General features: G+C 38.7%; 1 protein-coding gene across 2 annotated transcripts; it reads left to right on the top strand.

Annotated features, from left to right (window-relative positions):
- Positions 1-3,118: 3,118 nt before the first annotated feature.
- LOC122066873 (peptidyl-tRNA hydrolase, mitochondrial) lies at positions 3,119-17,955 on the top strand. Of its 2 annotated transcripts, none has more exons than XM_042630697.1 (8): positions 3,119-3,342; positions 3,473-3,557; positions 3,670-3,737; positions 13,854-13,904; positions 14,004-14,077; positions 16,669-16,748; positions 16,907-16,983; positions 17,412-17,955. In XM_042630697.1, the coding sequence occupies exons 1-8, from the start codon at positions 3,235-3,237 to the stop codon at positions 17,541-17,543; spliced, it is 675 nt and encodes a 224-aa protein (XP_042486631.1). In that variant the 5' UTR covers positions 3,119-3,234; the 3' UTR covers positions 17,544-17,955. The 2 variants fall into 2 exon arrangements, with proteins under 2 accessions (XP_042486631.1, XP_042486632.1); XM_042630698.1 differs by having other exon boundaries at positions 3,121-3,342; positions 16,690-16,748.
- The last annotated feature ends 471 nt before the right edge of the window (positions 17,956-18,426 follow it).

Here is an 18,426-nt window from a genome sequence, read left to right as displayed (position 1 = left end):
ATTTTTTAGAACGTTACAGTATAGAGACCAAGTGTAAAACGGTGATTCCAAGAAACACAATGAGTCTGGATCATCTTTTCGTTAATGTGAACCAAACAGTTTTCTTTAATGAGAACCACGACTCCGAAGAATGTAATCCAACAAAATAATCAAACCAAACACCCCCAAAAAGTAGCCTGAAACCCTAATCCGAGCCATGGCCAATTTCGGACCAGATCTCATGGCACACGATCCTAACGTATTACATATTGACGAATTGATTCTAAGTAGTCCCTGATGGTGTGGGAACGGCATGAATAAGTATTGCTATAAAAACCCTAGCTAGAAAAAAGGCAAAAGTCCCATCTTTGCTATTCCTGATTTTTACGAGTGAAAAAGGAGCTTGAAACCCATGACATTGGATAGTGCTCAGAAAGACGATTCCGACTGTATATCATACACGAAAATTGAAAAATTGGATCTCCCGAAAATCATAACGGGGCTTGAACCGCTGAATTTGGTTGAGAATCCATTTGGCGGGCCTGCCAAATTTTGAGCCAAAAATGGGAAGATTTGGGCATTTGACATGTGAATTTTGATTTTTTTTTTTTAAATAAACTTTTCTACCCCATGAACACCTGCCATTTTGGATGGCGGGCCTGCTATAGAATTTACCACTTTTGGCAGACTCACCAAGGTGAGTCCGAACACCTATAAATAAGGCCCCCTTTTTTCCCATAATAGGGGAAGAGAAAAAAAAAAAGACACAGAGAGAGTGGAGGTGAAGAAATTCCTCCATCTCCCATCCTCGATAAGTGTGTTGGATCCTGAAGTGTCACCAGAGGCCTAGATTCCCCAAAGAAGAGAAGCAAACAGCCAAGATCATTCCCATTTGAGTCGGGAGTCTTCATCAGAATCATCAAGCACCAGTCGGTGTCCGTTCCCTCTTGACCCGAAATAGGGGTCAAGATCAGGTATAATTTCTTAATAGAGTAGGCATAATGTAGGTCTTTCATTCAATATAGCATATGCATATATTGTACATTAAATACATAGTCATGTATGCGGGTTAGGGTTAGGATACAAAGGGGAATATTCTAATTTCAGCATCTAATAGGAAGACCGGTTCACTCGGGCGAATGTGGGTGCCTAACACCTTCCCAACTTCATAACCTGGCTCTTACCCTAATCTCTGGACCAGACCGAGTCAATCCTGGGTCCATCCCAAGAAACAAGCCCACATCCCTAGTCCTAGGCTAAGCCTTAGGCGGTGAGTCCAAATGTTTATGTTACCCAATCCCTAATATTGAGCCATTATTAATGCTCTTTTTAGAAAATACCCAAAATGAAGATAGCCCCCTCGAAGTAGGGCCCCACGTATCTTTGGGCGAGGATGCGATGTGCAAAGGCCCACGGACGGTCGTTACCCCCTTTTACAGTGGCAATTCCATCGAGGAATGCCAAACTTCTAAGGTTAGATGCTACCATTAAATGCAATAATAAAATATATATTTTTCTTTATATACAATAGATTCGGGGATCTACGATCATGTGATACGCAACCATGTGCGGTGACACATGATCATGCGCAACCAAAAAAATCTTGATTTTATATGAATGAAGGATAATGAAAACAACAGAGATTAGGGTCACTTCAATGAAGCAACACTCGTAGCGGAATGGATTTTGTTGCATACGCATCATCCCTGCATGTAATGTGACGATCAAAGGCTTGTGGCAATCTCACTAGGAAAAGTTCCACCCTCCAAATCCAAAGATAGTAATGGAGATCATTAGAGATACACGCTCTCAATTGGGAGAGACAAAAGATAATAGGGAGAGAGAGAGAGAGAGAGAGAGAGAGAGAGAGAGAGATATTGAGATTAGGTCAAAAACTTGCTATGTTGTGCCCAAACCTCTTATTTATAGAAATTTGGTCCAGTAGGGTTCTTAATCCTAGGAATCCTAGCGGGTCTATAGTTGCCCTACGTGGGCGACCCACGAATGAACCAGGTCAAGACCCACTTCAACCAATTCGATTAACAACTTTAATTAGAGTTGAATGTAAAAGAAGGATCTATGTAGCTAACTTTAGACTTGGGATTTTGGGACAAGGAGTGTAAGAAGTGCATGTTGAGATCCTCCTAGTCGTCTGATGTGCTTTGAGACATAAGGTGCGTTGGAGTAAGGTCGGCATGCTATGCAATGCATATCGAAGGCATGCACTCAACACAGGCATGCAACTCAAGGACTTAGGGGTGTCAAGCGGTCGGGCCCAGCCGGTCTCAGTTAGGCTTAGTCGGGCTTGACCAATTTCTAGGGCTGCACCGAGAAAGTTCGTTTAGCTAAACGGGCTTAGCTAGCGTGAGCATGGTACGGTTAATAATTGGGTTGATCGATCTCGGGCTTTAATCGGGCCTTAACCAAGTTATAGACCTATTTAACTTTAAACAAGTCCTCCTTAAATTTGATCTCTTAAATGTGCTTGAAGAGGAACCAATAAAATGAGGCAAAGATGGGCATAACAAAGAAAAATATCCCATAGCTAAAATGGATAAAGCCAAAGATGGGCAAAGTAACTAAATTTTTAAGGTACTTGATCTTTAACTCAAAAAACTCAAATCAATTAAACTATACCTAAATAACCAAAGTTTAGTAAGTTCAAATCAATTAAACTATGCATAAAAAAGATGAATATTCATATAAATATCACCACCATCTCAATTGTACATATCACATAGCCTTAGCACTAAATGCAAATAGTATTAAAAAAAAATATATATATATAAATAGTATTAAAAGGTCGGGCTAGGTCGGGCTTAAAGGAGTCGATTCAAATCGGGCTTGTAAATGTATCGGGCCGATCGGGCACCCGTCGTGCTAGGTGGCTGCATCGTGTATTACCTATTTAGAAATGTGTCGGGCTCGACACGTTTATTAATCGGACTGGTCTAGATCGGACCATAAATATGTCAGGTTAAGTTAGACCTATCAGTGTGGGCTTGGAATTGACACCCCTACCCAAAGTAGTGTGAGCGGTCGGATGTGCTCCACCATGCCACGCCGCAAAGGAGCCCCACTCATTGGTTGGACGGCCAAAGTCGTTGGAGAGGAGCCGTATCGTAAAACTATTTAAGTCGTGTTTTATGGTTGTCGCCCGTTCAATGGTTCAAAGTTCAAACGGTACTGTTTTTGAGAGGAGAGAGAGTTGGGATGAGGTGAGAGTATGAGACCATCAGAGAAGCACTGAAGAAGATGCTTGGAAGGTTTTCAAGGCGTTGGTTTTGCACTGCTTCTCCTCGACCATGGCTGTTTATCGGCCTAGGCAACCCTGGTGAGAAATACCAAGGAACAAGGCACAATGTATGTCGGTCTGCCTGATTCTCTGAGAATCCCCAATTTCACTATTCAGGATTCCATTATTCTCTAACCCCTCTCTCTCTCTCTCTCTCTCTCTCTCTCTCTCTCTCTCTCTCTGTGCTTCTGAAAACAGGTAGGATTTGAGCTGATCGATGCGTTCGCCGAATCACAAGGTATTACGATGGATAAGGTTCAGTGCAAAGCCCTCTTTGGTCAAGGTATGTTTGATTTATTTATACATTCATTTTTTTGTGGGGTTGGTTTCCACTCCTTAGTTTGAAAAATTGATTCCTCATTTGCTTTGAATGGTTATGTTGTTTCTTTCTTCAGGTTTCGTTGGCGATGTGCCGGTTCTCCTTGCGAAGCCGCAGACATATATGAATTTGAGTGGGGAATCCGTATGTACTTCAAATAATTTTTTTTTGGGTTTACTTCACAATATTTATATTTTCACTGTCTTTTTCTAAAAACACCTTGCTTGCTTGGTCACCCAAAAAATTAAGAAAAGAAAAAAAAGCATCTTTGCCACTGTTGTTATACATGTGATCTGTTTCTTCTAAAATAGATAGATGGCAATGATTGAAATTCTGGTTATGCACAAAGTAATGGGTTCACATAATGTGTTGTTGAGATTTTTGGACTACCTGTAAGTGAATCACCTTCGGTTGTCTCCTTGTAAACGATGAGGAACCTTCGGTTGTGCTCCTTGTGGTCTTTGTTTCAGGTGTAGGGGCTGCTCGTACATATATTGTGCATTCTTCAGATTTTTTTAACATTTTCATATTATTTGAAGGGCAAATTGGCCAACCTTTTAAAGATAATCTTGCTTTCTCTCAAAAATAAACAAATGAAAGAAAAACCTATATATAAATTATTTTTTTCAAACTGGCTGTTTTTTTTTGTTTTCTTAGATTTTAGTTCTTCCAAGGTTGAGTTATTTCCTATTAACATCTCCAAATTCATCTCTAGAAAGGTGGAATAGCCATGTCCTATACATTGACTTTATTTTATGCCTGGGATGAGATAGAAATATGTTATATTTATTTTTATTTTATTTTATTAATTTTTATTTTTATTTATCTTGACCAAATTGAAGCACCTGATCTAATCATTAGTTCAGTTGATTATGGTTTTGAATTCCCTTGATGTGGAACCATGCCAACAGGGAACTAGGTTCCGTAATCTTTTGAAACCACTAACAGATGATTTAGTGGGTTTCTGCTTTCCTCTTGTCTGGTGTTTGCACATCAGCATCTTTTCTTTGCCATCTCCTTTCAATCAAGCATCCTTTGTTCGCTCAAAATTCTTTGCAGCAGTGGCTTTTCTTCTTGGGGTTTCTTTAGCCAATCTCCTTTGGTTTTGTATTTTTCACTTGTCAGTTGTTGAGACATGAGAATGACTATTTTTCTTAAGGTTGGTAGTTTAACTTTGTTCTTTATGATATTTTTTAACTTTTGGTTGGGCTTTGGTTTCCTCCACACCTAAATTGGAAGCCTTTCCTGAATAGCCCTATTACCTGCTATGTGGGAAATCAGGTGATTGCCCAAATCTTGTTGGTAGGTAGGGTGCAGGATCCTTGTTCGCATGTCAAATTTTAGTTGAGAAAGAATTTTCCATGTGGAAAAATACAAAAAAATCTCAGCCTTAATCCCAACTTAATGGGATCAGCTACATTAATCCAATCAATACATGATATGGAAAAAAAAAAAAAGGTCCAAACAACGGAGATGTCAAGATGAAAGAAGAGAGATGAAGGGTTAGAGTAAAAAGATGAGAGTAGGAGGAAAGGAGCACAATCAACTAGTTAAGAGAATCTTAGCTACATGGGGTCGGCTACATGGATCCTTGCCCTCCAATAGGCTCTATCCAAGGTTATACTAGAAGACCGAGACTATGCATGTCATTCCTCACCACTTCATCTATGGTCATTTTAGGCTTGTCCCTAGCTCTTATAGCTCCTTAGATCTGAATCAGATCTCTCCTCCTTATTGGGGCATCCTTAAGCCTCTTTTGAACATGGCTATACCATGTTAGACAACATTCACGGAGCTTGTTGGTGATCGCTGCAACTCCCAAATCAGCTCTAATATGTTCATTCCTTATTTTGTCCTTCCTAGTTTTGCCGTACATCCATCTTAACATCCTCATCTCAGCTACATATAGCTTTTTTATATGACACTTCTTAACTACACAACATTCTGCTCCATTCATCATAGCTAGTCGCACAACAGTTCTATAGAATTTTCACTTAAGCTTTAAAAGGATATGTCGATCACAACACTCCGGATACACCTCTCCACTTCATCCATCCCACTTTAATTCTCTGTGAAACATCCTCCTCTATGTCACATTCTTTATTTATTGTTGACCCCAGATATCTTCCATGTGGAAAAATAAAGCCCTAAAAATCTACCACACAAAAGAATATTTTGAAAAATATTTTAAAACAAATGGACATATGAAAATGCAAGGGAGAAAGCAAATGCATGGAAGGATAAATGATTGAATTTGGCTTGAAAATTTGATACATGAGCAATTCGGACAATGCCTTGTCTAGTTAAGCCTCTTAGGGTCTGTTTGGTAACATTCTTTTGGAGTATTTCTGTGTTTTCTTGGTTCTTTAGGAACAATATTAGAACATAAACATGTTTGGTGGCATCAAATTTTTTTTTTTTTTGTTGTTTTGTAATGAACCAGAATTTTGGAATACAATTTTTTCAGAAAGAAACAAAATAAAGTGTCTGTGTCCCACAACACAATTGAAAAGAGAAAAACCCTTCCCAACTCTCTCGTCTTTGTCATCTCTCCTACTCCCCAACCATGGCCTCAACCTCTGCTCTGCAACTCGCTCGGCCTCCACCTCCACCCCTGAGCTTTGCAATTGCCTCTGCCTGCTCCTGCTTCAAATTCTCCGCCTATGCCATGCCTATGGGGATTGGTTTAATTTCCTCTCCTTATATGGAATCATTGATACATATGTTATGATGCCTTTGGATGAGGGAGGTGAGAAAACCCTGATAGGTTTGGTTTAGTATATGACTCTCTTGGTGGGCTAAATGGTGAAGTGATTTTCCTCTCATAGATCGAGTCAAGAAGTAGAAGTGGAGTCCCCCCAGTCTCTGTTTTCTTATCCCACTTTCTGTTGTTTAATGATCAAATGCCTCTCCACTGTTGTTTTGAGCCTCTTAACTTTTTTGAGGTACTCTATTTGCTATAAAGAAATTACACCTATCAATTATTTTTTGAACTCGGGATTTAATGGTAGGTTTAGTGTTTTGACATGGGGTGAAAATGTCTATTGTATCTGCAAGCACAAAGCTTTACCATTTCCATTCAACAACACCATTTTGAGCCAGAGTATTGACACAACTAGTCTGATAGACCATCCTATAAGCAGAAAGATAAGCCTGAAAAGAGCCTTTGAAGTATTCACAACCATTGTCATTTCGAAGAACCTTAATAGTAGCATTGAATTAGGTCTGCACTATGTCACCCTGCCTTATTTAGCTAAGGTATGCGGCTTTGGACACCTTACCGTATCTAGTCAACCTGACTCTCCAGGATCACAAAGCTGGGGACTGGTAACCACAATTCCATAAGATAACCAAAATCATGTACACAGCAAATTCAGTATATAAGTTGAGTGTCGACTACATGGTAAGGATCATGTATTACATCTCAAAAAGGTGATTCACAATCCATCTCCAAAAGATTATACATATTCATCATTCATCAAAGTATTATATAGCAGCGTGATTTTTACATAAACATAAACACAAAAGAAATCTCAAGACGCTCAGTAACTCCATCCTTCAAAGACACATTCATCACACCCATAGTCCGGTCCATGATTTGCCTCGGTATTAGGAATAATTGCCAAAGTGTCCAATGTAACTCCCAAAGGATCAACACTAGTACCTGATAATTCAATAACTTCTCCATCTAATGAAAATGTAAATGAATGGGGTGAGCTCCATATGCTCAGTGAGGGGTGGGGGAAGGCAAACAAACACAATACAAATGATGCAGTACATACTCCACACCTTATATGATGCTCATGGATTCATCTGACTACATTGCTTCCTATTCCATTACTAGGTCCATAATAGTGGTTCTAGTGCTATGCAGTGTAGGTGGTGTCGAGCTCTAGAGATACAAGTTAGTTGCAGGCAGGAGTCGGCCATTACCGAAAAGAACTTTGGTCCCCTGGCCAACCCTAAGTTAATAACCCCGACAGTCACATGTATAGTACATCGTACGGCACCTCAATCTGTCACTATATACAGTCCGTCGTATCCCGGAAGTGTATTGCCGATCAGACAACGACATAATGGGATTAGTCAGTACCTCACTCCTCACTGACAAGGGGTTGTAGTACTCAGGATGTGAAGAATCCTAAGCCACAAAACTTCCATATGATGTATTTTAATTCATTATCCATCAAACCAATCAATTTCAAACATCGGGCACACGGTGCCGGAATTCAACCTTCGGCCTTTATATGTCCTGTCTTACTTGTCTTACCTTCACAGCATCACAGTATCCAGTTCTATGGTATTAAAATCACACAGGTCAATAATATCAGTAACACATACAATGCAATGCATGGGTAACAGGCATAAAAGGAAAAGAAATGGTAAACACTCCGTAAATTAAGGATCAACACCTGCTCACATCATCACTAGAATCACAAGTGCGATAAACCCCCCAAAATCAAACTCCTTATCCTCACCGATGATTTAGGTTTCTAGATACGTAATGCATGCACTCATATTAATCCGTTAAACATAACAGTCCTAGATCTGCTAATTATTAATTTCATATCCTAGGATCCCTTTTCTTGGTTGGGTTTGATCACACAGTTTCCCCCCATCGGGATACTCTTTCCCAATAGGGCTAACATCATGTAATATGTGTAACCAGACCCCACATATGGGTAGGTACCCACAGCAAAGGTAGAAGTCACATAGGGGTGCAGGAGTTCCACCGGCAGGTTGGTAGTACATCCACCGGCCGGCCTTTAGCACCTGCAGGTGCATGCCTGCAAAATTTTGTATTCTGCCAGTTCTGCTTGCTGAACTCTGTTGGTCTTAATTGAGCCCAAAACCATAGGCCAGTGCGTCATACAACATAAAGAGAGTCCGGTGTGTCTCTAGGGTTCACTATTGCTTCATTCCAGAGCTTAATTATTTGAACCCTAGCTTAGCTCACACAATCCCAATAAAAATTCTGGGAATTAAAATTAAGATTTGCTAAACTGAAGGGACTGAGCTCTTTCATTCAATATTACCACCCAATTGGGGCTGGATTAACAGGAAAAAAAAAAATAGTATGAGTCTAATCCCAGCTCCAATTAAGCTTAAAAGTTGGCTACAGGGAAGAAACTATGTAATTTATTCACAATTTCCCAAATCAAATGAGTCATTTCTGCTTGTCCTATGGCAGAATTCCTTGCATGTACAGTCCCATCCCATCTCCAATTACAGAGAATTTCACTTGTATAGTAAAAGCCCTATGACCTAGGGTTCTCAGGGATGGTTTAGAATCAAATTGGATCCCTAAACCCATTCTAAAATTAGATTCAGTTACAGGGAACTGAATCAACACATAGGGACTCACTTCCAGCCCATAATTGCATGAATTTCCTAACCCAAGCATGCTACCATAATTAGACTAACTGAATATACTAAATGAGAAGGCAGCATCACTTACCTAGGTGTAGGATTGTCCAGTAGTCTCCTAAGGTTTAGTAGCTCAGCTACTAATTCCTCTTTTTCCCTCTTTTCCTTCTCTCTTCTTGTTCTCTTTGCCTTCGTCTTCTGGTTGCTGCTCAGCAGTAACAATAGTTGTAAAATGGATGAACAGTGCTACCATTTGGTATTTATAGTCCAGCCAAATGGACCTTAGGGTCTGTTTGGCTGGAACCCTAAAATTAATTTACTACTTTAAACTCTTTTATCTCCATGTGGGCCCCACTGTTGGCTGATCTGAAATATGGTATACAGTCAGTAAAAAGACTCCTATGCATGGGGTAAAGGGTGAGTTGAGCTGTAGGGATGTGGGCTCCACAGTAGCCAAGTGGCAAATGCCCAGGTTGGCACCACCAGCCTACCGGTTGGGACCTGCCGGTGGCTGCTGTCCATCTCAGTAAGGCTGGTCTACCCCACTGCCTAAGTTCTACAGACAAACTAACTATGATCTTACCTTCTTGCCCACATTTCTTGGAATGATTTCCAATGGTGCTGGCATGATGAACATTGACAGGCTGGATCATCCTTGCCTTCTAGACACTCCAATACTGCCAACCATTCCACTAAAGTATTTCTCACTTCCAATTCTTTCCCTGGACAATAGAAGTAAAAGTTAGATTGAACCAGGGTATGGCACACCGTACCATGGAAGTGCTGAAAACAATGAAAAACCTCTCCCTTGGTGCACATCATATAGACCTATGGTCTGAGAATTGCAGTCGATAAAAGTAACAAACCACCGAAAGCCATTTACAGACATATAACGGGATGGACTCCAAATATCATAATGTATTAATGAAAAAGGAATGACGCTTTTATTACCAAAAACATAATAAGTTATTTAAGTTTGTTTGGCCAAAACACATGCCTCAAAAAATTAAAAAAAATCTGAATTGAAATGCAATGCTTGAAAGAAGGAAAAAGCCTAGATAAAGTCTCCAAAGGAGGACGACCCAAACGAAGGTGCCACTGTAGTAACTTAGAGATGGGAGGGGACGAAGAATATGTCTGAAGAGCCTGACCAGAGACCGAAAACGAGTCATCATTAAGCAGATACAGACCACTATGCACCCTACCAGAGCCAATCGTTGACTCTGTCATCAGATCCTGAAAAATACAATGAGAAGAAAAAATGTGACTTTGCAATTAATATTGGAAGTGAGACTACTAATGGACAATAAATTAGTAGGAAAAGATGGAACATGATAATCAATTAAAAGAGATAAAGTAGGATTATAGTGAATAGAGCCCTTTCCAGGAATGGTGGAATGAGTCTTGGTAGCCAATTGAGCCTTACCATTACAAGAGCAGGAAGTATTTTGAGAGAAAAGGGTAGAAGAACCTATCTTGTGATTTAGAAGCCCCTGAGTCGATAATCCATGGGGACGACTGAATAGATGTAATATGACCACAAAAATAGGTACTTGAATTGGAAGAAGTGGAGTGAGCAGAACTCGTAGATGCAGATGTGGTAGGCTCCAACCTAGTCAGAAGACACCCAAAGCCAGAAGCTCATATGATGATAGAGAAGTTGCTGGGGGTGCTTGGTGCAGAATCAAAGGCCTCAGTATTGTTGTGTTGACCAAAATTATCACGACCTTTTTCTTGATGTATCAGCGGGGTAGCGATGGGACTTCCAACAGTGCTTCTTGGTATGATGCTCCTTACCGTAGTAGTCGCACTTTACTGGTGCTTTGGTAGAAGTGCTACCAGACTATGGGCTGCACTATAGGACTGAGCGCCAGAGACAAGGGCTAATATCTTTGTGGGAGTGGTAATAGGTTGTGGGAGCATTGTAGTACAGAGGCTGTCCTTAATTTGTATCATAGAGTAGGCTTGCTCAAAAGTAGGAAAGGGAGCATGACTCAAAACATGAGCCCGCAGTTGACTGTATTCCACATTCAGCCATGCCAGGAAATCATAGACTTTGATTTTGTCTTTCCGTTTCTTGAAGTTAGTAACATCAATAGGAGTGGAGGGAACAAACTCCTTATAAAAATCCAACTCCTGCCATAGAGTTTGCAACTCAGAATGGTACTATGACAGAGTGAGCTCCTTTTGCTTCAACTCATGAACCTTCTTGTGAAGTTTGAATACTTGAGCATCATTCCCAACCTGGGAATAAGTGTCATTTTCTGACTTCCATATCTTCGCAGCAGAGTCAAGAATAATATAGCCACGAGCAATCTGTGGCTGTATAAAGTTGACAAGTGTAAACATTAGAAGAAAGAAAAAGAGAAGAAGGAGAAAGAGAGAGAGGCAATAGATGTGTAACCAGTTGGGAGTTACAACTTGTGTATTGTAACTCCCACCCCACTCATATAGATAATAACCTAATGGTTACAAGGGCAGAACTGGAATAACAGTCCAGAAAATTAAAAAGAAGACAGAACCACCCCTAGCGCTAATACCGATACTAGTAGGTCTCGATTTACACTCCCCATCAAGTTGGAGCATAGATATTAATCATGGCCAGCTTGTTATAAATATAATCCACTCGAGCACTCGCCAAAGACTTTGTAAACAAATCAGCAAGCTTTCTTGTATGACATGACTGGTAGAAATAAGTCACTATTGTAGCTTCTCTCAAACAAAGTGACAATCTACTTCGATGTGTTCCGTTCTTTTATGAAACACAAGACTCGAAGCAGTATGAAGAGTAGCCTGATTATCACACCTTAATTGCATAGGAAAATCATCAGTAAGTTCAGCCAATAGCTATTCACCCAGGGGAAAAACACTGAAAAACCAAAAAATTGCCCAAAAATCGATAAGGGTACGAAACCTTGATTAATCGATTTTCTCTAGGTAGGTATCATGAGATGGAAAAGTGGCTAGCAAAAGCCACACAGCATGTGAACAGCCCCAGAGGAAGGTGTCATTAACACAAATCGACGCAACAGAATAGGGAAACAAAACCCTGACATCAAAAAAATCAATTAGGATGAAAACCCTGAAAGCGATATAGGTAAAACCGTAAAAAGGGGCTGAGTCTCTTAGATCATTAGGAAAGGAGATCTGAGAGACAAAGGAGAAGAGAAGGGGCAAAGAAGCTCTAGGTAGTTTAGAGAAGCACCGCCGAGGCGCTGATCTCAAGGTCAAGAAAGAGGGAGAGGAGGGTTTGTATCTCTGCTCTGATACCATGTTGAATGGAATAACGACTTGTGTCTAATGGACACAGTCCAGCTCTATTTATAAAATGCAAGACTAAATACCTGTAAAAGACAATTTTACCCATGTACCCGTTTTACAACAAGAAGAAATTTTTTTGTCTATGGTCCAACATCAGCATCAGTATTGAAGTATAAAGGAAGAGAAATTATTCGATATGTGAGAAAGTGGGTTTTGTGACTATCTAACTGATGAATAGCTGGTATTCATTGATTTCATAATCTGTTTATTGTTGTATGGAGAAGAAAATAAAATTTATGGTTCAATAACTGAAGTTTTGATAAAACCATCAACTGTGCTATTGATGGCAATAGATGTTGAAATAGTTGGCTGGAGCTGTATATTCTACAGGATTCATATTGCATATCTTTTATCTTCAAGGTTTATGATAGTTCCATGGCTTCACATGGAACATTTTATACTCTTAAGTGATAGCAGAAATAGTAAACTCCAGATATTTCTGAATTTGCAGAATCTGGTGCCTTAGATTTTTTTTTTTTTTTGTATTTATTTTTCTTATTTATTTTTTTTCTGGTAGAGATGCTTTTCTGATGTTTGTAGCGGTATATTTATTGGAAGACAGAACATATAATTGCCACAAGAATGTGTGAGCTCTAAACACATGCACAAGGAATTTACGGAAAAACATAATTACTGAGATTCTAGTGTCCTGTCACCTGTGAGCATATTAAAATTTTCCCGTACATTTCTGGACCTTTCTACCTTAAAAAATCATAAGTTTCTTTCATACTGACCAGGATATAGTGAAAGGTGTCATCTCCCATATAATTTCTCCCTTTTTCCTTCGAAGGTACCTATCCCTGATGGTGTTTACGGGCACTCAACTGACTTTGAAACATCCAACAGAATTGGCCAAATGTGCATAACTATAAGATGATCAAAGAGCGAGTGTCATTACTGTCTCCACAGCTTCTTCATTAATAATTCATTAATTCATTTTGGCTTGACACTTCCTCTATCTTGAAACTTATCAATGGGAAGGATCTTGTCTAGAGCGACCACCTATACAAATGCTTTTCCCTTGGGGAAATTAGTTTAAATCAAATATTCTGAACAGTGGATATTGTTTCTCCTCTTGAAACGATGGATTGGTGCAAGGAGTTCACTGAAAAAGAATCCTTTTAAAGCCCTTTTGTGACTGTCCACACTCTTTTGTCAGAGAATGTATAAAGCATTGCACATTCCTTCACTTCCCAATCCAAATGATGGTAAGCAGGAAAATATACTTGAAGGCTTCTCTTGCATTATAAATGCATATGGGAGCAGCTTTCCTGAGTTCATATGTCAATGTCTAGTCACCTGCCATGTTATCACTCAATGGTTTGAATGGTATAGACTAGATAGGTAATCTTGTTTAAAGTTTAGATACTCTCAAGATGCACATAAAAAGGACATAGAGGTCGGTACTCTCTTCCACAACTTTTACTTGCATTCTATACTCAACGAGAGAGCAATTTATATCTGTTATAAATGTCTTCTGATAATCTGATTATGCTTTAAGATAATAGAAATATAGAATTCAGAAGGGAGTGAATATCATGTTAATATTCTACCTATGGTGATTGGCTGCAGACTGGACCACTTGCAGCATATTTTAAGCTACCACTGAATCGTGTGCTGGTGGTACTACCTCATTGCATCCTTGTAGCACTTGAATTTTTGTTGCTAAATTTGCAAAAAAAATATCTTCCAATTTACACTGTTGGATGTTCTACTTTCTAGTTTTTTGATGACATGGATTTGCCCTGTGGAGTGCTTCGTCTACAACCCAAAGGAGGACATGGAAGTCATAATGGGTATTGTTCAACTCGTATCTTGTGCCCAACCCCCGTATATCTTTGTCATTATCCAATTCTAGTCTTATTTTTTTTTCTTAGCATAAGATATGGCCAAGATTATTTTGGTCACTTGGCATGGATTTTTGACTTGAAATCATATTAATGATGTTAGGGCGGCCACTGGGATGATCTGAACCCATGGTTCGAGGTTTTGGTTTCAGTTTCAGGCATGGTTTCGATCAGCCTCAAACTGAGATATCTCGATTGAAACCAGGTACTTTTTTCCAGCAAGTTTCGGGGTTGGGTTTTGGTGGCCATATTTGGTCTTGAAACATGTAGGACAAGGCCTTCTAAACTAGTGGATTACAACAATAATAACTTAGCCTTAATCCCAACTAAATGGGGTTTGCTACATGGATCTGATCAAAGACGACAAAAGAAAAGTAAAAGTAAAGGAACACACAAAAAAAAAAAATGCATACCACCTCAAACAACTTTCTCTAAGCTTATCATGAATCGGGGGAACTCCAAAATCTTCTCTAATATGGTTGTTTTCTTTATCCTTCCTAGTTTTGCCACACATACATGATCCATGCTAAGTACGTCACTCAAGGATTTAGGACTTACTAGAGGAGACATAGACGTATGCAAGCACATGTCACTTCATTATGGCTATATGACAAGCATTATGTGTAGCTTTCTTTATCTTATTGTATTTTAATTTATTTAGTGTCAAAAGTATTATTTACAAATGTTTTAAGCGAGTTATTGCTGGAGAAGAAAGTAATTAGGGAGTACTTATTGCTGGAAAAGTAGTTATCAGGGAGTTGTTTCTCTTTTCTTTTTCTTTTGGGTTTTAAAAAGGTTGTATTTTGGAAATGAAAGAAGGAAGATGATGTTAAACTTGGAGATTTCTAAATGCCACTTCTTAACAGCCCAACATTTTGCACCGTACATCATAGCATGTTGAACCATAGTTGTCACGGTGCCAAGGCGAACCAAGGCGGTGGAGGGTTGTCTAAGCGCTTAGGCGAGAAGGCGCACGCCTTGAGGCGAACAAGTTATTTTCCCTATTTTCTAACATTATTTAGTAAGCTATATATACCTTGTATCATAAAAAATCAAGATTAAGCAACATCAAGTCATTAAAAATCAACATTTAGCCATATTAAATCATAAAAAATTAACATTAAGTCATATTAAGTTATAAAAAATCAAAATTATGAGAAATGCTCTGGTTCTATAATAAGTTTGACTGGTCAAATGATATTATTTTTACATGAGACTTTTTGTATCAGTTATAATATAAAACCAGCTTTCCAACAAGTCTAAGATTACTTAAATCTGAGTTGTAATGACAAAGTTATGCTCCGGTCAAACTTATTTTTAAGTGCGCGAATGCTGTTAAAATCGCCTGAATGAAAATAATTTTTTGGATATCAAAACAAAAAATTATTTTACCGGACTTTTGGTTTTTAGCAATGTTTTAACATGATAGAATTTATAAAATTTTCATATTTGAGAAAAACTTCAGCATTTAAAAGTTGAAAATCGCCCCTACAACCAAAATCCAGTTTTTCTTCTTGGACTGGGGGGTTGACTTTTTATCCTTTTGGAATTTAATTTTTAAACTATTTTTATTGGATTCAAATAGATGGTATTTGCTTATTTATGAATAATATCTTAAGTAAATGAAAATTACTTAAATGATATTTGACATAAATAAGTGCTAAAACGCAAGGCGGCATGCAGTGCAATAAGGCGACTGTCGCCTAGGCGACGCCTTGACAACTATGTGTTGAACGATTGTCCTATATTAAGCTTTAAAGGAATATGTTGGTCACACAACACACCGGATGCACCTCTCCACTTCATCCATCCCACCTTAATCTTATGAGAAACATCATCATATATATCGCCTTTATTTATAATTGACCCGATACTTACAATGATCACTTTGCGGTACCTTTCTTTCCTTAATCTTCACCATTTCATTGTCCACTCAGAGTGTGACTAAAGTTACACACCATATACTCAATCTTCATTCTACTTATCTTACAACTTCATAATTCTAGGGTTGATCTCTATAGCTCCAACTTAACGTTAATCCCAGGCTTAGTCTCATCCACAAAAACAATATCATCAGCAAAGAGCATATGCCACTAAACCTCATCTTGAATGTTCATAGTTAAATCATCTATAATAAGCACAAACAAATAAGGGTTTAAGGTTAATCCTTGATGTAGCTCAATTGGAATTGGCATTTCACTTCCTTGCCCTCCCACGGCTCTCACACTAGTCGCCGCATTCACATACATATCTTTAGTTGTATCTGAATATTTACTCGATAGATATCCTTCTCTTCTTGTATATGCCATATTAGTAGTCTACCCAAAATGGTAGTTGACTTCGGACCCTAGGTTGGTAGTCTACATTGTATACTATCTCTACTCTAGGCTTCCACACAATCTTTAGTACTAGAACACATATTTTAAGTAAAATTCCCATTTGTTTTAATTTAATATATTTTAATTTCTAATGCTTATTAGTTTGTGTTCAGTACTAAAGATATTTGTTTCTAACTTTTGGATATATATGACTAATTTCAGTGTGAAATTCCCATTAATCAGGCTGAAGAGTGTAATCTATCATTTTCGTGGGAATAGGGAATTTGGTCGGCTAAGAATTGGTTAGTTGGATGCTACATGTTTGTTTGTTTATTTTATTATTATTATTATTATTATTATTATTGTTATTATTATTATTATTATTATTATTATTATTATTATTATTATTATTATTTTCCATCGTTATTCATTGCTGAACTATATTTGTGAATCTCTTTAGGTATCGGAAGACCTCCGGGACAAATGGATCCCAAGGCTTTTTTGCTCCAAAAGCCAAATGCAGGGGCCCGTGCACGAGTAAGTTTGATACTTAATTATACCGAAACAGACTCGCAATTTTAGGTGCATAAATTCTCTGACATTTTCTTGGGACTGGAAAATGGGAACTATGGAACAAGAAGCAAAGATGCCAACTTGCAAATTTTGTTTTCTTTGAGCATTGATACTACAAATCTGGGTTCAGAGTTGGTTATTCTTCAGCAAGCTTAAGTAGCCACATTCCTTGAAAAAGAATACCTACCAAAATTATTACAGTGGTCCCATGATTTCTGAGAACAAGGGATTCCACAGTTTAAGCTGTTTGAGCAGTTTTTAGATATACAAAACAGAGAATAATTTATGCACTTGAAAGCAGAAAACCATTTGGTATGGTATATTGGTAGAGCATGTGTGTGTATCTTTTCAACCAGTAGAAGAAGTCCTAAATGTGTGTTCTGTTTGACTAGATTGACACTGCTTTGCAAGAAGGGGTTGATGCATTGAAGCTCCTCCTATCCAAAGGTTTTACGGAGAGTGCTAGATGCTTCAACAGAGAGCAGAAATACAAGCATATAAGGCTGCAGACATTACCAACTTGAAATGCAATTTTTGAAGATTCATTTGTTCTATTAAATAAAGTGGCCTTGGCTTGTATGATCTTGAAAGTTTGAGCTGCCAGCATCTTCACAAGGGTTCTGGAGAGCACACACCTCATGCAAGGGGAAAGAAAAAAAAAACAGAGGTTTCCCCTTTAGCCCCATGGGATTCCATGGAAAAGGAACTTCAACTGGGTTATTAACCTCCCCACCCCCGTTTCTTTGTTTTTGTTCATTTCTTTTAAGGTGTATGGATTGTTTGATGGACACTGAGCACCAAAGAGATCGAATGTTATAACAGTCAAAACAACTGTAGTCCAGAATGGTATCTGACTGCAGTTTTTTAGGATAATTCAATCAATCTAACTTTGTAATCTGTTTCACACAGGAGTATTGATGAGGTAATTTCTGCTTCTTTTCTCTCTTCTTCTCTATGTTTAACATGCATTTATGGTGACCCTAAGTCTGATCAACGTGTCTCTATGGGCTCAAGTCTCTTAGCTTGAACTCTTTGTTGCGGGATTGATCCACACAAGGAAAAGCTGAGTGGTGGATTTCATGTGTGTGGATGACACTGTATGAGAATCTGATCCACATTCTTGTTTCTCAGGGTCAAAAGTATCCTAGTCGAGCAAAAGGATGGTCACAGAGCAAATCCTTGCCAGTATTAATAAGGCTTTCAGCATTGATCATCTTTGAGTGCAAGAGATTTTGGAGGTTCATCGCCACGCAATGGTGGGCGTAGACTATACGCCATTGTCTTTTATGATGCTGCCACTGGGGTTTCCTATCTGGGCACTTCCACCACACCTACGGGGGGGCTATTAATGGAGGTGGTGTTTAGAGTGCCCCTAGAGCTAACCTTCCTCCTCTTGGAGTGGTCTTT

The sequence above is a fragment of the Macadamia integrifolia genome, unplaced genomic scaffold, assembly GCF_013358625.1.
Source record: "Macadamia integrifolia cultivar HAES 741 unplaced genomic scaffold, SCU_Mint_v3 scaffold262, whole genome shotgun sequence".
NCBI lineage: Eukaryota > Viridiplantae > Streptophyta > Magnoliopsida > Proteales > Proteaceae > Macadamia > Macadamia integrifolia.
Note: the sequence above shows the minus strand (reverse complement) of the source record. Positions and strands in the feature narration are given on the sequence as shown.

What these genes read in the sequence shown, in the direction of transcription:
- LOC122066873 (XM_042630697.1), top strand. Translation starts at nt 3,235, where the DNA reads ATGCTTGGAAGGTTTTCAAGGCGTTGGTTTTGCACTGCTTCTCCTCGA. An exon ending in CAAAGCCCTCTTTGGTCAAG is followed by an intron (nt 3,558 to 3,669) that starts GTATGTTTGATT and finishes TTCTTTCTTCAG; the next exon opens with GTTTCGTTGGCGATGTGCCG. An exon ending in ATGCAGGGGCCCGTGCACGA is followed by an intron (nt 16,984 to 17,411) that starts GTAAGTTTGATA and finishes CTGTTTGACTAG; the next exon opens with ATTGACACTGCTTTGCAAGA.